We start from the raw sequence: 27,683 nt of genomic DNA on the forward strand, positions 1-27,683 counted from the left end.
TTTTAAGTTCCTATTACTCAATCATTCATAGAGGGCAGTAATGACAGCCACATTAGATGAAGAATTCACTCCGGAAGTGTTAGAAAAATACTAAGGGCAAAACGCGAAGGGATTCTTTTAATTAATTCAATTTTATCATGTTTAATTGAATGAGAAAAACCTTGCCGCCTATTTATATAATCGAACCTTTCTTGGCTTGTTTTTATGTGAAATTATACGTTAATTAAAAAAATAAATACCGGAAGTGACTTTTAGAATGCGATTTATTGTTAGTACTTTTCCCACTATTTGTTCTTGCAGGCACATTCACCGTGATTGCTGGGAATAAACAACCACCAAATTATTAATATTTTGGCAAACTATGATTTCTAAAGAATCTTAACAAATATTTTAAACTAAACTATAGTTTTATCCATTGCTGTGTGACTGTGGATTTATCGTAACAGTAAGGGGATGGGAACTAGTATTACCTGCAAGTAAAGATGCTTGGTAAATGACACTAATGAAGAACCTCAATGCAATGCTTAGCAGGATCCGAACTTGAAATTCATTACAATGGAAACGTCGCTAGCAAGTACAATGTAGTGCTTTGCCAATTCCTGTTAATAGTATTATGAAACTATGCTTAAACTGTATACTATTAAGTTACTTTAAATGACCTGAACCAGCGGTCCCTTGACCAACATGGCACACGTGAGGAAGCTCCACGCTTGGTCATCTTTTCTACACCGAGCCTCCACATTCAACAGCCGGACAGCAGCTTCTCTTACCCAGGCGGGGACCAGCTTCCTTCCCCGGTGTGGACATGCCATTGTACCGCAGTGCAGCAGAGCTTTTCGCCTCTCTGGTTTCACCTTTAGGCACTCCGACGACTTCACCGTAAACACAGGTAGTGAAAGTACTCACACTGGACTATTGTCACGATACTAATATCTTCAACTCGGTACCCATGCTCAAAAAAAAAAAACTCGATATCATTATCGATACTAAAGAACTAATGAACTCTATGTGCCATTGACAATGACTGACGTCCATTCATGTGTAGGCATGTGCCGATGTTCTGCCAGAAACACCTGTTTGAGATTTTGGCGGTATGATAACTTTAAGCAAAAATACAGTGGTTTCACGGTATCACAGTATTGCAATAATAGCTCTAAAATGTGTTACTTTGAGATGTATGGGTTAAGAAAAAAAAAAACTTTTTTCATCGAACAGGATTTTTAAAAAACAAATTTATTGATTGGATTTTTTAAAAATTGCAAATTGGAACATCAATGTGAATATAATGGTAAAATAAGTGAATAACAATAAATAACTGAAATATTTTAAATAAAGTTGAAACAGAACAGACGAAACTAGGCATGTGCCAGTATGAAATTCTGACGGTATGATAACCTTAAGCCAATGTATCACGGTATCACGGTATTGCAATTAAAGCTCGAAAATGTGTTACTTCGAGATCTCTTGGTTAAAATTCCATTGAACAGGATTTTTATTTTGCAAAACATATTAGCAAATTCGAACATATTTATATTGTTAAATCAATATATATATATATATATATATATATATATAAAGTTATATATATATATTTAACAATATAAATATGTTCGAATTTGCTAATATGTTTTGCAAAATAAAAATCCTGTTCAATGGAATTTTAACCAAGAGATCTCGAAGTAACACATTTTCGAGCTTTAATTGCAATACCGTGATACCGTGATACATATATATATATATATATATATATATAATAACTGACATATCCTAAACATAATTAAAATAAATGCAGTCCCTTAGGTGAGCCTTAAGCCACAGCTCAACATTATTACCACCAGAACAAAAATAATTGAATTATCTTCCAAAAAAAGCATGTGTGTATGACTCGTATCATGTTTACATTATACACGCACTCTCTTTCTCAACACAAAGCTGCCAAAGTATAAAAACCACCACGTTTAACCACCGCTAGACACACTAAACACACTGGAGTTAACTCTCCTAGCTGGTGGGAAACGTTCATGACAGTGTTTGCTAACCTTTAATTTTGTGTAAATGCGATATCATATATTATATATATTATATATATTGGAGGTATTGCCTCGTCGGCAGCCACCCTCCGCAGGCATGTTTTACATGTCGATTGGCCCTCCTCTAAGCTCTGGTCGTCTGTAACTTTTCTGTAGCCGAAGTACAAGTGATTTCGTTTTTTTCTATGGTTGAAAAAGTTCAAGAATTTCACCTCCTCTAGCCATCGTGTAGCACAGCTGACTCACTGACACTGAGCGGCAACCGGTGGGCGAGGTCTGAGCCTTGCAGCTGCAAGTGAGGGATTTCTCCCTGCATTTTGGGGACATAAAAAAATAGCCAATACTGTAGGGACGGTATGACGGAAAATGTTTGCGGTTTTGAAACCGTGATGTTTTCATACCACGGTATACCTTGAAACCGGTAATTGGCACATGTCTAGACTAAACCCACAGCCACATCTCAAGTTGCTCAACATTAGAACAAAAAAAAGAACTGGGCTTAAACAATACATGATCAAATTGATTTAATGTAAAACACATACCACTACTACTATTAATATTAATTTGTTGAATCTTAATGGAGAGTGACAGCAAGAGACAGAGCGCTAGTGTATGACTCGTATCATTATTTACACACACACCATGGTCTCCGCGGAGCCTTAAATAGTCCCCCCCCCCCCCCAAAAGGCAGTAAATTTCACATGAGAGGTATTAAATTTCACATGGGAGGTATTAAATTTCATCCGGGTGGCCTAACATATAACAGTCTTATAATCAAGATTCTGTAAAAATAGAGAGGCTCCATCAGCCGTGTCAAATAGCTTAGGAATCACACCGCAGGGGGAGTGTGTCCTTTTTAGGGCTGCAGCTATCGAATATTTTAGTAATCGAATAATCGACTGAAAATTCTATCGATTAATCGAGTAAATCGGATAAAACATTTTTTTTAGGTAAAGAGCAATTATACATATAGATGAGAAAACAATACATTTCATGTAATATTGAACCATTTTCAGTCAATCAATGTCTTTATTTTCGATGTACATTGTTGAAAACAGCCAACAATTGCATCTCAAATGTGAATAAAAAAAGACTAATTCACTGCTTTCACTCCAAAAACCTTTAGATCTGGTAAATATATATATATATATATATATATATATATATATATATATATATATATATATATATATATATATATATATTTCTTAGCTAAAAATGTCATTACGCTTGATAACACACATGACTTAAAAGTTAGGTGTTTTTCCTACGTGTTTCAATTGAATTTCCACTTGTGTCTAGCTATAAGTTCTAGTTAAGTTTTAAGTTAGTCTAAACTGTAGGTCCTGATAGGATTTTGAATTTTTGCAGTGTTCAAAATAAATCTATGATACAGGCTGTATTGGAGCACATTAGGGGCCAGTGCTACTTGGTGTTTTATCCAGCAATGACTACTGAGCTAAAACTGACAGGTGGCATTATTATGTTTTTATTTTACACCCTAATCACTCTACAGCGCTGTTTTCACAGATTTAATAAAGCCTGTATGTAAGAGTTAGCCAAGCATCGACAGTGGTCATAATGAATAGAAACCTAGCCCTCCGCAGCGATAACGTTAGGTGAGCGAAAGTAACGTTGATCTTATTTATGAGCACCGAGAAGTGTACTGCTTTAAGATGGCGGCTGTTTTATTAACGCTGTCGAGTCCGTCAATTCGCATCTAGTTCTACGTACATGTGATATCTATGACACGCATCAGACGCTACCTGCTAGGCTGCTACCATAGTAGCAACATGCGGGCGTAGTTTTTAGCAACGTCGGCGCAGTTTGTAAGGGCTGTCGGCTGCAGTAAGTTTTTTTATTTTATTGCTTCTTCCTCTACGCAGTAGAGGAAGAAGCTAGTAGAAGCTAGTAGTCCGGGCAAAACGTGATGCTTCGAGCTGGCAAAATTAAACGATTCCTCGAGGTGAATAAAATTACTCAGATCAGTTTTTAAACTCGAGTTACTCGAATTGCTCGAGTATTCGTTTCAGCTCTAGTCCTTTTAGACATGTAGTAGGACCTTACCAGAGGAGAGAACAGATGAAGTGGTTGGAACATGCATAAGTGCATTTCTTTACATTTCTTTTACTGCCTATGCATACGTTCATGCATACATTCTGAAGACGGTACACAAGAAAGCCCGCCCGTCTCATCAGACCATAGGTAATGGTTCCAGTAATCCATGTGCTTTGTTGACATGTCTTCAGCAAACTGTTTGCGGGCTTTCATCAGAAGAGGCTTCCTCCTGGGGTGACAGCCATGCACACCAATTTGATGTAGAGTGCGGCGGGTCTGATTACTAACAGGCTGACCCCCACCTCTTCAATCTCTGCAGCAATGCTGACAGCACTCCTGTAATGAGTCACATGACATTTTGGAGGGAAAATGGCAAGCAGTACTCAATTTGGACATTTAGGGATGTATGGTTTTTCAAGGGGTGTACTCACTTTTGTTGCCAGGGGTTTAGATAATAATGGCTATATTTTGAGTTATTTTGAGGGGAAAATAAATTATTATATAAGCTGCACACAGACTACTTTTCATTGGGTCAAAGTGTCATTTTGTCAGTGTTGTCCCATGAAAAGATATACTTAAATATCTGCAGAAATGCAAGGTTTGTACTCACTTTTGTGATACACTGTACCTAATTGAAATTTTTCCCATGACAACAAATTTCTACGGTCGCACGAAACAAATAATTGAGTATCGATACTTTTGAAATCAAATATCGTATCCGGATACAACATTTCAGTATCGGTACTTTTGACTACACTGAACTGAATTTTGAAGTTGGTGTATTTAAGTAGAATAACAAAATACTTTCCAGGTTACACACAGGACGAAGATGATGGTGAAGACGACTGGATGGAGGAGAAAGAAGTGGAAGAGCTGTTCCAAGAGCTGCAGCCCACCACAGCTATTCCAGGGGACCAACAACAGGTCTTTGTGCTTCACCCCAATGTCAAGTGGGGTAGCAGGAAGCAACATTTGACCACAGGTAAAAATAACCGTCACCCAGCTATTATTATAAGTGTGTATTTAATTGAGGAAATTTGCAGCCGAGCTGATGATGGCAGAGGCTGTGGCGTTAGTCAACACGTTGGACAAGTGGACAGTGGTGGATCGGCTGGTTGTGTCCACCAAGACACCGGAGAAGAGGAAGATCTTTGGCAAAGGAAACTTCCAGATGATTACTGGTACTTTGTTTAAATGTGCTTGTGAAGGTTTATGAAGAAAAGAACATTTATGGAAAGTCACGTTGCTCACGTTCTTTATCCTCACGTAGAGAGAATCAGGCAGACGGCAGGAGTCACTGCTGTTTTTGTCAACGTGGAACGTCTCAGTCCGTCGTCAGAGGTGATGTAAGCTCTTACGGTTTTTCTCTTTATGTGTGAAATTGGTTCTTAAACGGACAAATTGGAGGTCAGCATTAGTTTATTGGGTTTAGTTAATGTCATTTTGCTGTTTCGATACTTAAAATACTGTAGATTTATTTTTCATTTATCTACTTTCGTAATTGGTCATCCTAGTTTTTAAAATTTGTATTATATTTACAGTGGTACCTCTACTTACGGACGTCTCTACATACAGAATTTTCAGGTTCGAACCTACGGTCATTGTTTATGCTTTTAAAATATCTCTACAGAGGCAACGCCTGTTTGTATTATCTTTTCTGTTGTTGTTGTTGTGTGTTTTCCACCCGCGATCGGACACTTAGAGCCAGTTGTGTGGGTGTTTGAACGATGTGCTAATGCTAGCGAACGCATGCTAACCGTTTATGTCATTGCTATAAAACAACCTAATTATCATTTATTTACGTTGATGCGAACCTGTTTGGTATCAAGGACCAAATTAATTCAGCAAATTATACGGACGTCCAGTATCGTCATTTGGGAGTTCGCTGTATAGCCAGGACCGAGCCGTAGCGTCCTGGTGAGGACAGTAGATTCGCATTTTGTTGTTCATGCACTGTACACTGTACATTTATTCAACATGTTGTTCTCTATTGTATTTTTATATTAAAATACCTTTCAAGATGACATATCTGTTCTATGTGTTGGATTTATCCCCCAAAAATGCGACTTATTCTCCGGTGCTTATATGTTTTTTTCCTCTTCGTTGGGCATTTTATGGCTGGTGCGACTTATACTCAGGTGCGACTTGTAGTCCCAAAAATACGGTACAGGTGTTTTAGCTCATTTCAATTTATTTTATTTAAATGGGCTATTATTTATTTTATTATGTGTTTATATTTTACAAATGCGATGTAGTATTCATTTGTATTGTATATTTTATGTTGTATAGCTTTAGTTCCTATGTGAATATTTATTCCTACTTGTTTTGTTGTGGTAGGAGGGTTTTGTACTGAACACGGGGCCGTGTTGTTTATTATTATAGCAGAGAAGACAGCAGTAAATCAACAATGACAAGTCAACTGTGCCCCGATCTACCACTCAAGAGATCTGATGGACTCAAAAAGTGGGTTACGATTGCATACTAGTTTGAAAATCGATTGGATCCACCGTATTTTTACACGAGTGACTTCCAGTCTGCCCAAACCGAGCTACCGGTAGTAGAATTGACGCAGGAGGGTCGCGTCTCGCGTCAAATAATAAACTGCCGTTCTTTCCGCGTGCGTCGTGTTGAGCCGCTTCCGGGACGCGTCTAACACGCGGCCGCACTGCGACTGGTGTGCATTGGCTGATTGACTTTAACGCCCCCGTCTCACTGCGTTCTCACGGCGGCCACGTTGTTGCGCCGTTGACGTTTCTGGGTACTGTCATACCGTGTTGGTCCTCATTATAGTAGAGAAGACGGAGTAAATATAATCTACACAAAGAAACTGTAACCCGATCGACTTGCAGCCTCGAAAAGTAAGGGTTACATTATGTCAGAAACTCGTTCGGTACGCCTCCGTTCCGAACCGAGCAACACGTACCGAAACGGTTCAATACAAATACATGTACCGTTACACCCTTAGTGTCAAGTCATTATTATGATTGTCTTATGACAGTCTTATAGCACCACTGTTAAATAAAGTGTTACCAAATACCATAACTAGCAATTAGTGAAACAACTGGAAGAGTAACTGAAGAAATATTAGCGCAAACCATGAATGTTGATTGTTATTTACATCTGTAGCGCTGCAATGCATGCTAGGAGGCATGTTGGACAACAACAGTGCTGACAGCAGGTGGCAGAAGAGGTTGACTGTCTCCCCAAGGGAGCAGTGATGGCCAAATGAAGCTTCTTGAAGCAATGAAGCTATCCAGCCATTTGGTTAAAAGCTTCATGGTGGTTCATTTGGTCTTATGGCAGTCTTATGTGCCACTGTCAAATAAAGTGTAACCGGTTAACCTTTTGGTATAAATATCCCATATCACAGTGAAGACAGCTGCGGCTTATGTATGAACAAATGCCGTTTTTGTGTCAAATTTGGTGGGTGGCGGCTTATAGTCAGAAAATTACGGTATATATGTATGTATATACAGTATATATACTGTATAATCTTTATTAAGGAATCACACAGGGTGTCCATAGCACACAAACTAACAGAAAAATACATAGGAAGAAACAGAAACTAGAAAAAAACATTCAAAAGGGAGTATTATAATGTAATTATTTACAGTACATTTTAAAGGAATCCAAAAAAAAAAAAAACTTTTATATATGCTCCTCACATTTCTTTAATAGTTCTTAAATAGTTTGTTAATCATATTCATTGTAGATGAAAAACTAAAATTAAAAATTTTGAACAATAGTTGTATACATTGATAATTGTCTCCTAAAAATAAATTAAAAGTGAATACCTTGAAAATAAGACACAATTTTTGACTATTTAAATGAATGAATTAATTAATTGAAGATTCTCACTTGAAGCATTTTACTAAATCTGTATGTGTCGTGCTTCAGAGGGAGCTGGAGGAGGCATGGGGGGTGAAGGTGTTGGACCGATACACGCTGGTGTTGCACATTTTCCGCTCTAACGCCAAAACCAAAGAAGCCAAGCTGCAGATCTCGCTGGCTGAAATCCCTCTACTCAGGTACCACCAATATTACATCAAATAAAATGACAATTTTGGATAAAATTGTCGATTTTCTCTGTTAGGTCACATCTGAAGAATGAATTCTTCAACTTGGACCAGCAGGGTGGAGGCACTCGATACATCGGGGGCTCAGGTGACCCTCGTCGCAAACACAGAGTGCCCTGGAGGAGTCACATGACCTATCATGACTCGAGATGTCGCAATATGGGAACGGCACGATATAATACATGTTTAATGACCGCATTTGGTGAAAAATTACACAGCAGTTGTGACAGTAACTACAAAGTTTAAATGTATCAAGTAGTGCTGAAACATAAAACTATCCAGTGTAAACGGAGGAAGCACAGAAGCATTCATATTTTTGCTTCAATGTAAAGATATCTTATTATCTACAAATGCTTAATTTGACTTTAAAGACTGGTGTATATTCACTCATTCGCTAGCATTGACAGTGCTATACGTCAATGGAAGTGAAAACATGATGTTGATCAATGTCAATGGCAATGAATGAGTTAAGTTGACATAATATCATCAATGATAAATAAATTTGCTAGGGCTGCAGCTATCGATTATTTAAGTAATCGATTAATCTATTGATTAGTTAGTTCGAGTAATTGCGGTAATTGGACATTACAAACATTCCCACCAAAAAAAATCTAAATACACTTCTAAACTAAATTACGAAATCATAAGCAAACATATTGCATATAGTGAGCACCACATACTATTTGGTGTGCACCAGATGGTTTAAATTTCTGTCGATGTCACTTAAGGGGCTCCGTAAAAAACAAACCATTACAACACTACTCTAATTAAACGAATTGTCAAAGCAGCAAAATTTGATTTGAAGATTTCTTCTAATCCAATTACTTGAAATAATGTATTAATCGTTGCGGCACTAATTGATATTAACGAATTGTGTTGTCTGTGTTCTGTGTGGATCACATGTGTTGCTATTTTCAGTTGTCTTGCATGCATTACTCACATTCGGTTAGCAGGAGAAACCAATTGGCTAACTAAGGACATATTGAAGCAAATTGGTGTTACTACTATGGCATATGGAATCCCATCAAGTTAGCAAGCCAGTGCAAATTAGGTGCCAAAATATGCATTGCAGGAAAAAAGGGTCTATTTATGACGATAGTAAAATGTTAATGGAAAGTTTTATATCGTTTTGGCTAAATATAATGTAGTGCACGACAACATGTCTCAGATGTTTGTTTTTGTTGTTGTTGTCGTCACTGACGCAGGTGAGACGCAGCTGGAGGTCCAGCAGAGGCTGCTGAGGGAGCGTGAATTGAAGATCCGCTCGGCGCTGGAAAAGCTCGGCAGGAAACGGCAAATGCTTCGGTCACGCCGCAAGCAGAAGGAGTTCCCGATTGTCTCTGTGCTGGGATACACCAACTGTGGTCAGATGGCAAACTTTTAGGACAACAAATACGCAATGAAAGCCCACATAGACATGTTTGGCTTTCACAAATTCAAAACAAAGTTTTTAGTGAAAAACTCCCACAAAATGGTGTAAAAATAATCATTTTTTAACATATTTTTCTATATTTTGTTTTTTCTTTTGTTATTTTCATGTACTTATGTATTCCCTCGATGCTTTTTTTATGTATACAGGTAGTCCCCGGGTTATGAACGAGTTCCGTTCCTACGCTGGCGACGTAACCCGAATTTCCGTGCAAATCGGAATTAACTCTTTAAGTACCCCTAAATCTCAAAATAACTACTCAAAAAGTCCAAAAGCATTGTATTTTGTTTAATGATGTAGGACACACTGCCCTCTGGTGACAGCGTTGGGTCTGGGTGGACTGTCATCTTGTGTGACTGTAAAGCAGACTCAGACGTCTGACATGGATAAAGGATAGCTGCACTCGTGTTTGGCGCACTGTAAGTTGTTTCAGCTAATATTTGTGTATGCATTATTTAATTAGTTTACAGCTACAGTTTGTGGAGTTACATGTGAGCGATTTGATATGAGAATTATAAATTCATTAGCTTTAGTTGCATTTGAGCTAGCTTGCAAATTAGGCTAATTTAATCTACTAAATTTTCATATTGATCAGACTAGATTGCTGTTTGAACAACAGTTGTTTCGCGTCAAGTGTTTTATTGTTAAAATGCGTGTCGTTTTGAACATAAGTTTACATATGTGTGTTACAGCTCTGCAAATTGTCAAAAGTGAAGGAAGTAAAAAGCTTCAAAAAGCACAATTGCCTTGTTCGCTGTCTGTAAAGGTGAACAATGTCACATTTAGTGAGGACAGAACAAGTCATATTAATAAAGTAAAGTGAAAAATAAGATAATGTGAGGTATAATAAGGCACTGTTTATGCGACCCAAAAAAAAAAAGATGGGATTTCGACTCAATGTCTCCTAAGTCCAGTACGTCGTAACTCGGGGACTACCTGCCTTTCTTAAATGTAAATACAGGCATCAAGGGGTTAAATCAAATTTAATGAAATTTAAAAGCAACCTAAGAAATGTGTGTTACGTGTCCCATTGTACATTTGGGTGTGTCAAGGCAAAACGACGCTAATCAAAGCGCTGACAGGCGACGCTGGGCTTCACCCGCGAGATCAGCTTTTCGCCACGCTGGATGTGACGGTGCACGCGGGCGCTCTACCCAACCGCCTCGCCGTCCTCTACGTCGACACCGTCGGTTTCCTGTCGCAGCTGCCTCATCGGCTCATCGACTCCTTCGCCGCAACGCTCGACGACATCAAGCACTCGGTACGGAACCCGACTCAGTGGTCACCATTGACGGTCGTCCGATTGACCGATTGATTTGAATCGCTTACACGTCAGGATGTTTTGCTCCACGTGCGCGATGTGAGCCACCCGGAGAACGTCAACCAGAAGGCCAACGTGTTGAACGTCTTGAAAAACCTCCGAGTGCCTGACACGCTCCTGAGCTCCATGATTGAAGTCCACAACAAGATTGACCTCCTTGAAAAGTAGGGATGCCACGATTAATCGATGATCAAATTATTTGACAACTATTTTGATAGATGATAAACCGTTTCGGGATTTTTTTATTACCTAGAAATAGTCCAAATCTTGATTTTTGAGTGCCAGTCTGTCAGTACCATTGATGGCGCTGGACATCCAATCCAGTTGGACTCAGAGGGGTGAATGAGTTTAAATACGGCAGTTTTAAGAGTCAAAACCACAAGTCATAAGTATCAGTAGATAGCACGCAAGTACACATACTTGCAGTAATAGTGCATGTACTTATACTACTACTACTACTGCAGGCAAGTGCATGTTCTTGTAGCAGGCATGAAAATCTCTCACCTTTCGGCGAAATTCGCCGTTTTGAAGTCAAAAAGGATGACCTACGTGAATCGTGTAGATCCGAGGAGAAAATTTTTAATGGGGGTGTAGGAGGTCAGGTGTAGGCATGTGCCGGTTACCTTCACGGTTTACCATGCTATGAAAACGTCACGGTTACAAAACCACTAAAATTTTCCGCCATACAGTTGTACGTATTCGTTATTTTTCATGTGTCAAAAAAGCAGCCAGAAGTTGCTTGGCGCGGCAATTTCTTCAATTTATTGAGCTCTCAAATCGTGGTAACTGAAATATACCAAGTAAATACATTTAAAACGTTATACAATTGTATTTTTCCACGTGTGAGTAGCTTCAACAGTTTAGCCTCATGAAAAAGTTCGCCAAAAACAAAACACACATTTTCCTTTCAAATTCAATACACAAAGTTACTAAAAACTTAGAAAGACGAATGATAGGCAAGGCATAGCTAGGAGAGAAACTTCATTGAGGTTAATCACAGCCGCTGAGAGAGAAATAAGTTTGAATGCAGGGGGGAAAAAAAGCGTCAAAGATTGCTAGTTGCGACAGATGATCTTGTCTCAAGCACAAATTCACGTTCGCTGGACGAGGGTAGGTATCACTCCCAATTTTTTTTAAATGAATGCATTTGCCAGCATATAGAATTTGGTGAGTAATGGTTTCAATCGTTTTCATATTTTGCGGTATGACAATGTTACTGCCGTTCGTTGCAGCTTGCGTTGAACACTGCCAGAGCTAGCCAAATCTCCGGTGAAAAAATAGCTCCCGTTAAGTTAGCGTGAAGCTTGTGTATTTAACGGTAATATAAAAGCAGTGTTGTCAGTTACTCGTTATGTGAGTAATGCGTAACTGTAATCTGATTACTTTCTTTCAGTAAAGAGCAATCTAACGCGTTCATTTTTCTAAAGCAGTAATCTGATTAAAGTTAGTTTCCTTGATGCCTGTGCGTTACTATTTTGTTATTGCCCCATATTTGTATGTAGAATGAAGAATACTGTAGTCATGGGAGTGACATCACATGTCACATTTTCTAATCAGGGATGGAAAAAAAATGGGTCACGTGTATTACCATGATGCGTGAGCCGTGAGTGCTGGGAGTTTGCGGCCAAAACAGCATAGCCTTGCTACCTCGCCAGGATGCAATGAAATAGGCAGGAGATATACCACAAACGGCTGCATTTGCACACTGGAAACACAGCCATTACTTCACATTTTTGTCCAGTAAAGATGACAAAAATATCTCCGTGTGCTGCGAACTTTGCGCTGGCTCAAAAACACTGTCGACCGCTAAAAGCATCCAATTCAAGCACCACTTGGAATTACAGCACAACATGTAACAAGACAGCCAGGACTCGTGCTCAATCCTCGGTTCAAGCTCAGTTGTTGTTGAAGGTTTTGAAAGCTTAGGTTTAAAGAAATTCTAAATATCCATCTTGCCTCCTCAGCTGTAGTTTTGGCTAAGCAAAGCAAACGGGTGTCTCTAAGGTGCTATAGTCACATGATCTGTTCAAAAAATAATTTGGACCCATTATGAAATACCTTGAACGATTCTTGTTCATTTCATTCATTTTTGTTGTTTGTTTTATTGCTCTAAAACTTTTATAAACAACATTTTAATGGCCATATTCAATGGTTTTTATTCTAAAGGGGAAGTTCGGAATTTTTTACATTTGGCTTAACCTTTGAGTTAGCCGGGGTTTAATTAGTCGTTGGAGTTGATTTGAACAAATTCTGTGCAGTTTGAATGTTATTTGTTAGTTTCAGGGCTCCGGAGTGGCTAAGCTAGCGCGAGTCAATGGTGGTTGGAATCAACTCCTTCAACGAATTAAACCCCCGCCAACTCGAATATTAAGCCTTATGTGAAAAATGTAAATTTTCAAATTCGCCTCATGTAGGACGTTTTGCCGACGGAGGACATTTTGGCAGAATGCCGGAACATATTTCCTCCACACCCTTTTCACCTTTTTAACCCCTGACTCATTTTCATGCCTGTTGTAGGACAAGTGCGCATACTTGTTGTACAAGTGCACGCACTTGTAGTACTAGTGTGCGCATGCTTGTAGTACAAGTACATGCGCTTGTAGTATTAGTGCACGTACCTGTAATACTAGTACACGCAAGTGCCCGCATTTGTTTTACGAGTGCACGTACTTGTAATACACGTGCGGATACTTGTAGTACAAGTGCGCATACCTGTAGTACAAGCGCGAACATTTAGTGTTCAATCAGCCGACCATGTATGTTTTTGAGACGTGGGAGGAAACCAGAGTACCCGGAGAAAACCTACACAAGCACTGGGAGAATATACACACAGGAATGCTGTAGCATGGGTTGGAAATCCTATTTGAACTGAGACAGACGTGCTCACCACTCTCCACTGTGCCGATCTTTTAAATTGCTCCTTCGATTAAAATTCATAATTTTGTCAGCCCTATATATACATATGGCGGAAAACACAGACAAGGCTGAAAAAGCAGTTTCTGCTCTTGCACCCATCTTTAAAATAAACTGCTGTATTTTAAGCCAAAACAACTGTTGTTTGATGGAACAATATGTCTATATGCTGCCATAGCAGATTCACGGCGCATTTAGTCCCCGAACCATTTTTAATTTGTCCGTTTTACCCTGGATACCCCCGTTTACAGACGTCGCGCAACCGCTTTTGTTTCAACCTTGCCATAAAAAGAAGGTATGTGATCATGTTTGTTATTCGAAACGTCCGTCATTTTAAACTTCGAATCATTAATTGATGTCTAATATTTAGTTTTAAAAAAAAACACTTAAAAAAAAATCACTCGCATATTTTAAACAAATTATGTTACAATGAAAAAAAATAGCGTCTGTAAAAAAAGTCATGGATATCTACCTCATAACTATCGCTTAATTGTATTTTTTTTTCATTACTGTCTCATTGCCCCAATATTTTTGATGATAATCGATCCAAAGAAAATCTTAAAAAAAAAAAAAAAAAAGATTAAAAGGGTAAATATATGAAAATGAAAATCTCGACCACTCGTTGATGTCTGCGTTTTGTGCATTGCCACCCTTGTTATATTACCATGTTTCACCCATAAAATCCCCCAAAAATCCGGCTGTGGCCATTCACAGCTGTGTCTCGACATCTTGGCCGGTGATAAATGCTACATGGAGTTTTTGGATCGAAAAGAGGTAAGTACACGATAATATCTCGTTAAAGTCATGGCGTCTTTAATTCAGCTCTTTCGTGCTCTCACCTCCAGATAGGGTTTCGCTGTTTAATTTTTATTATTATTTTTTTTTTAATGCCCTCCCGTTCAAAATTTTTCTTCCCTCAGAAAATTGAGATTTTAAGCTTTCCAATGATGTATCACTCTTACATATTGGACAATTTTGAAATTTGGCCAAATTGGGGGGTCTCAGAGCGGAACTCCTCCATATGTATAAGCTTTATATCATTTTTTTGGTGGATTAAAACATTCAAAAATGAACATTCCGGCATATTCTCCAGCTACGATTCCACGGAACCCGATGTCGTGGCCATATCGGCACTGGATGGCCGCGGCCTGGATGCACTGAAGGCAGAAGTGGAGCAACGCGTGATGGCGGCGACCGGTCAACAAGCGCTCAGCCTGAAGGTGGACCTCGGCACACCGCGGCTCAGGTGAGGCGACCCGCGTCCCGATTGCAAGCAGTGTTCCGTTAATTCTATGTCGGTTAGCTGGTTGTACAGGGAGGCCGCCGTGCGGGACGTCAAAGTGGACGCTGACGAGGGGTCTGCCGTCGTTGAGGTTGTCATCGGCGCCGCCGCTTACGGACGCTACAAGAAGATGTTTGGCGAGGGACAGGATACGTATGACTGACTGTATTTATGAAAAATAAATTAAGTTTTATTTCACTTTGTTTTGACAGCAATACACGTCAAATCCACTGTGAGTGGTTAGCATTGAATGATCGATGGCAGAGAATGGTTCATAGAGATGTCTTAAAAATGAAAATGTACAATTTTTAAAATTCTGGCATTTATTTTACAGGCACTTGTGATCATTTAGTTTTTTTAGTGTTTGAACTAAGGGTTTCAAACTACATTTAGGGTTTTAAACTAAACCCTAATGTGGAACCCTAAACCTATTTTTGACAGGCTACCTGTGGTTTCAAACCAAGATGAGGGTTGCAAAGTAGGGTAAATGTTTCAAATTTGGGTTCTAAACTAGGGTTGTGGTTCCGAAGTAGGGTTTCAAATTAGGGTTAAAGTTGCTAAGTAGGGTTTCAAATTACAGTTAGGGTTCCAAATTGGTGTTTGTAACTAAACCCTACTTGAACCCTAACCTTATTTTGACAGCCTACTTGGGGTTTTGAAACTAGGGTAAGTGTAAATGTAGGGTTCTTAACGAGTGTTTGGGTTTCAGTGAAGGGTTTCAAACCAAGGTTAAGGTTCAAAAGTAGGGTTTCAAATTAACATATAAAACCATGATTACAGCTCCAAAATTGGGTTTGAATCTAGGGTTAAGATTCCAAAGTAAGGTTTCAAACCCGAGTAAGGGTTCCAACTTGTCTTACATTCCAAAGTAAGGTTTCAATTTAGGATTATAGTTTTTATTCAAAATTAAGGTTTCAGAATAAAGATAGGTTTTCAAAGTAGGGTAAAAATCCATATTGGGGTTTGTAATTTGGGTTTTAAACTAGAGTTGGGGTTTCAAACCCAATATTGGGGTTTCTAATTTGGGTTTTTCACTAGGGTTGGGGTTTCAAATGAGGATTTCAAACTGGTAGTAGTGTTCCAAAATAGGATTTGAAAACCACTTTGGGGTTTGTAGTTAAGGTTTCAAACTAGTGGTAGGGTTTCAATGTGGATTTCAAACTATGGTTAGGGTTTTAAAATAGGGTTAGGCATAGACTTCACTATCAGTTGACGCGCCTCGGGGCCGAACCGTAGGGGGGCGATTTTCAAAAACTTGAAATTAAAATATTTTCAAAACCAAAGTCGCTAGCACCCTAAAACCAAAACAGGCACCTCCCTTTGGCAAAAATGAGTCTCCATGAGCAGCGACATCAAAAAATTCAAAGTCGTTCCCTAATAAAATCCTGATTATTTTCTATACAAATATAACAAAACTAAATTTTCAAATTTTACGCTAGATGCAGCAAAAACACCAAATGCAGAGATAATCACCTATATTTTGAATTCTATATATATATCCAGAATTCTGGGCCGGCACCCCAACCCCTCCTAAAGGTATTTTTTGTGCAATTAAGTCATTAATTTGTACCGGTAAGCATTATGAATATTAATTAATATACAATGATTCGACGTTGGAATTTACTACTTGCTCACATTTGATGTGGAAAAAGTAGCGATAAATTGCATTTTTGCACAGTAACATTTCCTCTTTTTTATAATTCAAATTTGTATATATGTATATCTTTTCAAGAGTTATCGGCTTGACATTATCGGTTATCGGCTGGAAGGAGGAGGTGATTATTGGTTATCGGTATCTGTTGAAAAATGCATTATCGTGCATCATTAATTTCAAGGTCGGGTTTCAAACTAGGGATAGTGTGTAAAATACCGATTGAAGACCTGACTTGCCGTTTAAAATAGGGTTTAAACACGAATTAGGTTTTCACAGTACTGTATCAAATAAGGGTTAGATTTTCAGATTTAGGTTTTAAACTTGGCATAGGGTTTCAAATTATTTGTTGCGAGTTATTTTTATTCTCATCCCATTGTCAAACTACTTGCCTTCCAAGCTGTGGAAACACCGCCAGCCGAACGAAGTGCCGCTCTGCCGGCACCGCTCCCACAAGCCAACCGGTGGGGGCCGACCTTCCGCGTGTTTCCCTCTTGTGTTAACCCTTTGTACTGACTCTATGTTCCAAAAGTCTGAGGAAGGCTCACCGAAAACAGGTTGACAATTTATTCTTTGGCAGTGGTCAAAAAACAAGGCAAAACAGACGACGGAGGAACAATGCTGGATCCAAAACAAGGCTACATAGAAATGTTTCTGAGCAGCAAACCGTTTGTCATCTCAGTGTCCAGTCTTTTTGAAAGCTGCGGTGTAGTGGGCCGGGCCGAAGGTGTGGCTGGGTGTTGTCTTGGGATAATGCCTCTGTGGCCGGTTTTGGGCGGTTAGGTTCGTGCGTCATCATTCATGGCTGGGACGTGGTTGGCACAGCGACCGCCGCTGGTCTTGACGTCCCAAGCGCCCGCTATCAACTTTGTTATCCTGGCTGGGCGAGACGCTACTTCTTTTAGGACAGAGCGCCCTGCTCTTTGTCCTTGGAGTGGCCGGGAGAACTGATTGCGAGAGTTGGTGCTGGGCTTCTGTGATAATAAGATGGCGTTGTGTATCTATTCTGCTTCTTTTCATTAAACTATGGTGTGCTATTTATTTTATATTAGGTGTTTTAGAGTAGTACAAACAATCCTACAGTACATATGAGAAATGATACTATTCCTTGATTGATTATAAGTGTGTTAGAGTATTGCAAACAGTTATATGGTGTGTGCGAGAAAGGTAACTATTCCCTTCACTTGATAGACAGGCGGACGAGTAGCCACTCCCACTCGCCGTCCTGCACGGTGACCACACAACAAAGTCACCACACACAATGACCTCATACAAATATTTATGCAAATATACATGAGTAAAAAGTTATGGAATGAGTCAAGTATTTATGCCTTTTCCTGAAATGACACAATTAACTCTTTCGCTGCCATTGACGGTGATAGATGTCCAAACATTTGACGACCAATCATCCTTCTGCTGTGAATTGAAATGAGTTTATCACTCGTACTAGTTTATCACTAGTAGACGTCCAATCCATTTTGAAGTTGGAGGAAATGGATTGGACGTTTAGCACTGTCGATGGCAGACAAATGGAATCATATGAGCAGTTTCAGTCTGATGCTACGCAGACTAGCTAGCTTGCTAACATCTGTTACGAGCTAGTAGCTTGCTAGCTAACATCTGTTTCCCACTGTTTTTCGGCGAGCAGCTTTTTGTTGAGGTTGACGACAAGCGGGCAGAGGGGCAGCGGGCCCACAAAGTCCCCGGCGATGATGTTGAGGCTACCGGGCTCCGGACCGGGGGTCTGTTCTTTCACCCACTCCCTCAGAGTGGGCCACTGCGCCCAGGTTATTGTGCGAAGGGACTCCTTTGGGTTGGTGATGATGTACGACCTGTACGCAGTCAGATTCAGGCCCGCCACAAAGAAGCCCTCTGCGGAGACACACGTCATTTTGCCATGTTAGCATTTGAAAACGGCAAGAAAACTATGATTGACAAATCGATTGGACGTCGACGTTCAAGGAGATGACTAAGATTAATAAGTAGGGTGCCCAAACGTCCTCTTATGCCCGGACATGTCCACTTTTTACATCCTGACCGGGGCGTCCGGCGGGGTTTTTATAAATCGATGAAAATGATCGGTTTTCATTACTTGTCGTGGGACCAATTATCATGTGTTGAAATTGACTGACACTCACTCGGCCGTCCGAGCTGCTGGTTCCACTCCAGGAAGCTAATGGCGGCGCGTGCGGTGCGCTGATTAGCCCACCAGTAGGGGATGCTGGGTAGCAACTCGGCATGTCTGGAAGCCACATCTGCGTCGTACGATAATAGAACCTGACGACCCAATGCCCAAAGACGGCGCAGGGACCAGCTAGCTTCCTGTGCAGAGGTCAAAATATGCATAGAGCATTAGCATAAATGAGCTTCAAATATGCAAATCGCAAAATTATTAGAACGAAACACAGACAATGGCACATTCCAAGCCGCTGACATTTTGGATACTCCCAAATTCTTTTTTTCTCCTTTGCTACTGATATTGTGTTTAGGGATGGGAACCTCTTGGGACCTCACAATACGATATGATTTGCGATGCAAAACTCACGATAACGATGATCTGGTTTGGTCTCAACTTTGGTAAGGATGATATATAACAGCCTAAACTGCATGTACACTTTTTGCTGTGGACGGGACTTTAATAAGTCCAAAATTTCCACATTTCTCACGATTATGAACTTAATTTTATATGCGAAACGATTAAAGCAAAATAAACCTGTATTGACATATACTATTATGTGTATTGGTTCACGTGATACAACGTTCGATTTAAATCTTTGTTTTCAACAACTATTAAAAAAACATTTTGAAGTGAATGTCCCTTTAGTAAAAAAAAAAAAAAAAACTGGGCGCTATCCGGGAGTGAGTCCACTTCTGGGGGACACTGGCGCACCCCTAGACTCACACTTAAATATTGTAATACAAAAGTATAAAAAAAAATATCATGAAAATAAATCAGAGATATCCAGGGACCGGTCTACATCTGAGGCATCCAAAGTACTCTCATGAAATTCTGGTATGTGATTTCACTTTTTTTTATCATGTCAGTTCATGTTCATGTCAGACCTGCATCAAAGTCAGCATAGCATTAATCTGTGTGAATTTAATTCACTGCGGTCAGGCCAGCTTCCACAAGGAAAAACAAAGTCAAGGTAGCCGACCCTCTTTTGGATCATTGTTTGCATTATGTGCATTTCCATAATGCAACGCGGTGGCTTCTGAGTGCAAGTCCCAAGAACGGGTCCACTTCGGAGGGACACTAACACTGGCCTGACCGCAGTAGTTTTGCAGTTTATAAAGTTCACACAGATCAATGCTATGCTAACTCTGATGGAAGTCGGACTTTTAGTAGCAAAATTAGTGTTTTCCCCACCTCCACAACACTGACGTCTTTCTGCATTACTTACAGTGGCTTGTGCTGGCCGAAAAAAATTCTAATATCCCTCCTCTTCCAAGGGGGTGGAGGAGGCGGCACGTTGTACTTCTGTCGGTGAGATTGTGTGAGTGTGCATCTGTCTGTGTGGCGGGAGGAGGGGGCAGAGGGGCAAGTCATCAGCCAATCAAATGTGTGTTTGGGGGGGGGGGGGGTGGACCGGCACATTCAGCAAGTGAAAAGGGATAAATGTAAGTCTGAACATAATGAAAATAATTCACTTTATAACGGTAGGGTCTATTCTATCCTTACAACATATGGGAAGACAATCAAAATTACCCATATAACTGAACTCATTGTCTATTGCAAATAAGGTGGCTTAAAACTGGTGGGGACAATTTGAGCATCCTGAAAGGTTGGTAGTTTTATGTCCCTACCGTCCCTATGCAAACCTACGCCCTTGTCTCACGATATGGCAATACAACGATTATCACAACATTATCCTAGAATGATTTCCTGACCATTCTACAAACTAATAAACAGAAAAACAAGCCATTTTCATCCTTCTACTGTAGGTTTATCACTAGTAGAAGTCCAATCCGTTTGGCATGGGATGTCCCCAGGGGTGAAAGTGGCTACAATTTCTTGCCGGAACTCCCCGACGCGAAGGTCACCACGGAGCCAGAAATTTTATTTATTATTATTTTTCTTTCTTTTTTTTTTTTTTGTGTGGGTCGGGGTTCAAACCTCTTAAACTACTGAAATGCAAAGAAAACTGTTTTAGTACAGTTATTTCTATAACACATACAAAAACTGATTTCCATTCAAAATTGTATTTTTTCATTATTTGTAAATTAAAAGAATAAAAGTTAACAAAAACATCAATAACTCCAACCTTCACATCCTAATTTTTATTTTCCCTCATTTCCTCACATACTAAAAGCCAAATCTCAATTTTAACTACTTAAGAACATAGGATTATATTAAAATTGAAGTTAATGTAAACATTTGCTTTTTTTTTTTTTTTTTTTAAATAACAAAATTGAAAGTAAGCTACATTCCGGAAAATAAATACAAATGACTTATACTATGCAGAGTAAAATTAAATATATTTTGAAGATCGCGCAAACATTGACTTTTATTTTTTTAAATCATACGGAAATGAATAAGCCTAACATAAATGAACAAATTTAAGTCCAAAGTGCACATTGACATCTAAGATGTTCTGAACCTCCCCATCAGAACAAATAAAACTGAATATGATAAATAAGGCTCCTCAAGTCTTTCGTTGCTCTGAAAGATTTGAACCATTTTATGTTGCATTGCCCTTTTTTTGTCGCATCAATTCAAGCTTTTTTTTTTGCTGTTCCAGAAAACATGCACATTTGAACCGATCAGAGCTAACCATCTCTGCTGATCACATTTCAGTATGTCAGCCAATTGAACAGATAAATGAGTCCAGGCGTTTTGCTTTGCTGCGTGTATTCGCACATTGACGTGACTCATCATCGTCAGACTCCGATAACTGCAGCAGCTGGGGAAACCTCCATGCCGTTCGTGGAATAAAATGAATAATAAATATTGGTGGAAATGGATTACGCTACACAAGCACTTTATTGTGCTTGTTATTAACACTTGTGTATGTAAATCTGATGTTGGTAGATTGTTTTCTTCTTGGAGATGAAATGCATGTGTGGCAGCTTAGCATTTATTTATTTTTTTACATAGTGTTTTGAAAGTTGCGGTCATATTTTCAGAATCAAAGCACCGTGTACCGGAATAGCATTCCGGCCCTGAATCTTATACCGGAACTGCGTTCCAGACCGTTCTGGCCCACTTTCACCCCTGGATGTCCCAGTTCAACATAATAACATGACAACCGTTATGTTCACTTGTGGGTGATGATCTTTGTTAATTGTGATTTTGCACCACCTAGTGGCCAGTGTTACAAAAAGTATGTAGCAGAACAAAAATGTTGCCTCTCATATAGACATTTATATAATGGGTGTTTCAATTGCCTTTGATACCCAACGTGCTTATAAAAATGAAGTACTGTACTAGTCCTTCTTAAAAAAAATTGTATTTTCAGGTATGAAAATGGATCAGGGGTTAAAAAGGTGAAAAGGGTCAGGTTGAAATATGTTCCGTAGGGCTGTCCCAAACGATTAGTTTTCTCCCGATTAGTCTGCCAACTATTTTTACAGTTAGTCGACTAATATTTTTATTCATTTATTTATTTTAATTTTTGTTGACGCTTATTAATTCACAAACACATTTTGGAACACTTAAATTCTTTATTAAAGTACAAATAAACATGTAAATAACAATAATTAATCACACATGAACACTGAGATCAAATGCTGATAGCCTGATAGCATTTACTAGTGCAACAGAATGGAATGTAAGCAGATTCAGACCACTGATTTCGCCTTTCCAACATGATTCAAAACAATTTTTAAAAAAATAGTATACTACTATATACAATAGCATTATAATAATTATAGGGTTGTTCCGATCACGTTTTTTTTACTCCCGATCCGATCCCGATCGTTTTAGTTTGAGTATCTGCCGATCCCGATATTTCCTGATCCGATTGATGTTTTTTGCTCCCGATTCAATTCCAATCATTCCCGATAATTTTTCCCGATCATATACATTTTGGCAATGCATTAAGAAGGAAATGAATAAAACTCGGACGAATATATACATTCAACATACAGTACATAAGTGCTGTATTTGTTTATTATGACAATAAATCCTCAAGATGGCATTTACATTATTAACATTCTTTCTGTGAGAGGGATCCACGGATAGAAAGACTTGTAATTCTTAAAGGATAAATGTGACTTTGTATATTGTGACTAAATATTGCCATCTAGTGTATTTGTTGAGCTTTCAGTAAATGATACTGTAGCCATTTAACTTCTGCCCAAATGCATGATGGGAAGTGCAACCGTGACTGTGCGTCGTGGTACCAATTGATATATCTTCTCTGCGTTGGGAAATAACATAGGGTGTTAAGAAAAAGATCATCTACTCCCTTTCTTCCCCACATTGCTTCCCACGATTATTCTAATCGTTGGGAGAGGGATTGTAAGGCTTTAGCCTTTTAAGAAAAGGTTTCAAAGGCTGCCAAAATTCACTCTACTCATTTTACGCTGCCTTTTAGCTCAATATACTGTATGGGTAAAACAGCGCCATTATAGATTGAACGTGACAATGCATGAGTGGGTGTGCAGTGCATGCGTTAATTGCGTTAAATATTGTAACGTGATGAATGTAAAAAATATTAATTCTCGCCGTTAACGCGATAAATTTGATAACCCTACCTTAAGCTTAAACCAAAGACTGGAAGAGTGTAACACATTATGTCTCTAACGTTAAATACAATAAGAAAACGATTTAATTAAAAATATATATATATTTAAAAAAGGCATGTCCGATAATTTTTGGCCGATTCCGATACTTTGAAAATGACGTGATCGGACCCGATACATCTCTAATTATAATATTAATTGCCAATCATATTTTTTAAAAAGAATGTCATTTTAAAGTTATTCTTAGTGTAAAATCTGAATTATGAGTATTATAGTATTAATTCTGAAATAAGTGGGATTAACTCCAGAAATCGTTATTTATATGACAAACGTGACGTTTTTGCTTTTATTTTGAAATGTTCGCCGGAAGTACGTACACTCCGCAAAAAGCTCTTTTCGTCATTGCTTGTGGTGTCACTAATAGATTTTTTTTTTTTTTCGTTTGCAAATGCTGTTAACCAGCGATTTTTCATGCTTGAAGTGTCACCTTTTAACTGCAAGTTTGCGTTTTGGAAAAGACTGCCAATGTTTTATAGCAGGCTAAAGTAAGCTGTCTTTTTTTCCCCATTAGTCTCAGTGTAGCAATGCTAACGTTTACAGTGTTTAATATAGATGTGTTTCCTTATTTTGTATGTGTGAACTAATTGTACGGCATGTTGTTGACCAATAAACATCTGGACACAACAACTGGAGTTTCATATATCATCTACACGCACGCACAAATGTATGCACGCACGCGGTGATGAGACGCAGCCGTGAAAATTACCTCAATATATAAAAGTGTAATGTTTATTAGTACATTACAGAAAATAATAAACTTTATCACAATATGCTAATTTTTTGAGAAGGACCAGTATACCGGCCCCAAATATTGGCTTATAAAATAAGCTTCTTGGTTTTTTTCCCAAATCGGTACCTACACTTTAAAATCCGATATCGGTCAACCTCTACTAGCAATAGCCTAAGAAATTTTGTGTGTATCAGACGTCACGAGCGATAGTGGACTGGGTGAAATAGTCGCATTTGATTGGCTAAAACACTTCCAGCATTTAAAAATTGCTGCTCACGGCAGACTTTCAGGATTTTCTCCACTATTAAACAGCAAATAATCCCAAAATTATTTTCTTTTTAAACTTCTTAAACTGGTTTCTTTCTGCCAAGATGCACTTGATTAACAAAAGATTACAATCCTCACCTGTCGTAAGCAGAGTTTGGAGCCGAAAATCTTTTTGATGGCAGAAATGAAGAAGTGATGAAGCCTGTCAGTAAGGCCTTCAAAGTGCCGACAAGCCAAGATGACGACTTCCTTCGGGTGAGACTCCAGCCACGAGGCCACCGACCACATGGTGTCCTGATAGGTCAGTACCGACGATACGTTTTCAACCGGTTCATCGGCGGATTTGTCATGAATCGGCGCAACTCACCAGCACGGTGGCGTGCGTGTACAAAATGTGCGTGAAGTACAAGTCTGACGACGGGTCGCACGGTTTGTGCGCCACGCGAAGATCGAAGTATCGGATGCCCATCGACAGTTGGTCTTCGATGCAGCGGTCCTGCGTAAAATCAGAAAAGAGGTATTTTGAACACTATATGGCTAGTCGCCAATGTTCATTCTCTGCCACCCTCCCAGTTCTAAAGGATTGGCCGTCTACTAATGATAAACTCATTGAAAGAGTGATTTTAGTTGTTATGCAATTTGTGGACTCCAGTTCACTGCCAAATTGCAAGCTGACTCAGCAACTTTCTTCTTCTTCAAATAGTCAATCAATCTTAATCCTTTTTTTTTTTTTTTTTTTTTTTTTTTACACCTTAAGAATCTGTAAAAAAGACCGTATTTGTAAAGACAGTAACACATTGCGTTGATATTTTTTTTAAAATTAATAATAAAATAGGATTCTTATTTATTAATTCCTCAGTTTTATAAAGATAATTATTAATATTATATTATTATTACCATTTTCCACAAAATTATTTAATTTCTAAAGGTTTTATTTTAAAACATTTTTTAAAATTAAATTTCGATAATTTATTCTACTTCCTTGAATTTATTTATGTAGTTGTAGTTGATCTATAAAAAAAAATGGGGGGGGTTCAATTTTTGTTGTTGTATTTTTAAATTATATATATATATATATATATATATATATTTATATATAATTTGATATTAGTAATAATAATAATAAATTCAAAAGAAATAATTTTTTTCCTCAATTTTATTATTATGAATAATAATAACAATATAATAAAGTATTCTTATTTTCCACAAAGTTATTCAATTTTTAAAGGTTTTTTTTTTTGAAATATTAATTTTTTAGTTAAACTTCTATAATTTCTTTGACGTCTTTGAATTTATTTATTCAGTTGATCTGTAAAAAAAAAAATAAAAAAATGGGGTTCCATTTTTGTTGGTGTATTTTTAAATTATATATATACATATATATACATATATATATATATATATTTTTTTTTAATAATAATAAAAAAATTCAAAAGAAATAATTTATTCCTCATTTTTTTATTATTATTATGAATAATAACTACAATATAATAAAGTATTCTTATTTTCCACAAAGTTATTTAATTTTTAAAGGTTTCATTTTGAAATATTTATTTTTTTAGTTAAATTTCTATAATTTCTTTGACTTCTTTGAATTTATTTAACCAGTTGATCTTTTTAAAAAAAAAAATTGGGGGGGATTTTCCATTTTTTGTTGGTGTATTTTTCAATTATATGTATATGTATCTTTTTTTTTCTTCAAATATATTATTTTAATAATAATAATAATTCAAAAGAAGGAATTTATTTCTTTATTCATTAAAAAAAAAAAAAATCCAAAAATTACTTTTTAAAGGTTTTATTTGTAAACATTTTTTAATCAATTCTTAATATTTTCTTTTTATCTAGTTTTTTGGGGGTTTTTTTATGTAGGATTTTCCTTTTTTTGTTCTTGTATTTTTCTAATTTATTATTATCTTATTATTTTAATGTACTTATGCATTCCCCTAATTTGTTCTTATTTACTGAATGATATGCTTTTTGATGTACAATATTTTTGTTCAATGTAAATTCAGGAATCCGGTTTGAATGGCACTTTTAACATCGTTACCTGCGTCGTGGCCCATTTAAAGACTTTAGGCCTGGTAAAGCAACAGCAAAGTCCATCCAGAACCCTGAACAGGTCCGACTCAGACCTCACCAAGGGGGATGAGATGTCCAAGCAGTAGCTCATTGTGTCATGACTTCCTGATGAACACACACAAACACACGTCAAACAGCTAGAACCGGTTTGCTGTAACGCAACGGGAATTTTAACTCATTCATAAGCAACCCAGAAAATAAGCCATAAATTAAGTTTGGAGTTGCGAAAGACGTTTAACCCAATTAGGTCCACTTAGTTGTTGTTGATTTATAACAGCTATTTTAATTAATAGTTCTTTTTATATTACAGCTTACACAGTGTAGTAGTAAATTTGTGATTATTTTATAGGAAACATTTTAAAATTAGGTTTGAACCCGCCAACTAAATATAGGTTACTGGTTTTGACAGTAAATAATATTTTATTATCAGAATTGAAACGTTAGATAAGAACATAGTGGTACAGAGACTGAAAAATCCAATTAATCTACTATAAATATGAAATATTAATTCAATTAATGTATTTGAAGCTATGCATTAACAGAATTAATATTCGGTTTATGACACAATATGGCAAAAAATACGCTAAAATTAATTAATTAAAGTAGCCATTGTTCGAGATAGATACATTCCCAATTAAAGAGACAGTACCAGGTATTGCCAAGTGGGTCAGCGGGACGTCCTGCAGTTCCTCCGGCAAATTGGACATCCAGTCCGTGCACCATTGCTCCATGTCGGGGGTCTCCTCCAAGCCGCTGAACATTGCACGCGTCGACGTGGAGCGTTTCTTCCTCATTCCACGCTCAATTAATCGATTGCCTTCGATTTTCGCATTGTGTCCCTTTAAGACACGAGAGGCCAAAGAGTAAACAGGAAGTAGCACCGTTTTCGACTTTCGCTATGAGGAAAAATAGCGAAATAAGTTCCCGTTTTGATGGTAAATAGAAGTCAGCGAAATTGGTTTAGTCAAAAAATGTAAAAATGTCGTTCTAGCCCGGTCTACAATTTAAACAGTCGAGTACGACACGTCTGTGTGAGAGTGATAGGGTCACGCATGCGCACTCGACACAACAAAGATCCATAAGAAGCGAAAAGATGA

The 27,683-nt window shown here is 38.0% G+C and overlaps 2 protein-coding genes across 2 annotated transcripts; one reads left to right on the forward strand and one right to left on the reverse strand.

Moving 5' to 3' along the window:
* The first annotated feature begins 302 nt into the window (after window positions 1-302).
* Window positions 303-20,281, forward strand: gtpbp6 (GTP binding protein 6 (putative)). Its single transcript, XM_057840459.1, has 11 exons — window positions 303-889; window positions 4,900-5,070; window positions 5,132-5,269; window positions 5,359-5,429; window positions 7,986-8,116; window positions 8,182-8,252; window positions 9,370-9,528; window positions 10,646-10,854; window positions 10,930-11,078; window positions 14,921-15,073; window positions 15,131-20,281. Exons 1-11 carry the CDS (start codon window positions 685-687, stop codon window positions 15,270-15,272), a joined length of 1,599 nt encoding a protein of 532 aa, XP_057696442.1. The 5' UTR covers window positions 303-684; the 3' UTR covers window positions 15,273-20,281.
* si:dkey-66a8.7 (PI-PLC X domain-containing protein 1) lies at window positions 16,599-27,632 on the reverse strand. The gene is made up of 6 exons (XM_057840470.1): window positions 27,236-27,632; window positions 26,555-26,691; window positions 24,872-25,000; window positions 24,643-24,798; window positions 18,899-19,082; window positions 16,599-18,632 (listed from the first exon to the last, which is right to left on the reverse strand). The coding sequence occupies exons 1-6, from the start codon at window positions 27,378-27,380 to the stop codon at window positions 18,370-18,372; spliced, it is 1,014 nt and encodes a 337-aa protein (XP_057696453.1). The 5' UTR covers window positions 27,381-27,632; the 3' UTR covers window positions 16,599-18,369.
* Between the last annotated feature and the right edge of the window lie 51 nt (window positions 27,633-27,683).

Source organism: Corythoichthys intestinalis, chromosome 7 (genome assembly GCF_030265065.1).
Source record: "Corythoichthys intestinalis isolate RoL2023-P3 chromosome 7, ASM3026506v1, whole genome shotgun sequence".
Lineage (NCBI taxonomy): Eukaryota > Metazoa > Chordata > Actinopteri > Syngnathiformes > Syngnathidae > Corythoichthys > Corythoichthys intestinalis.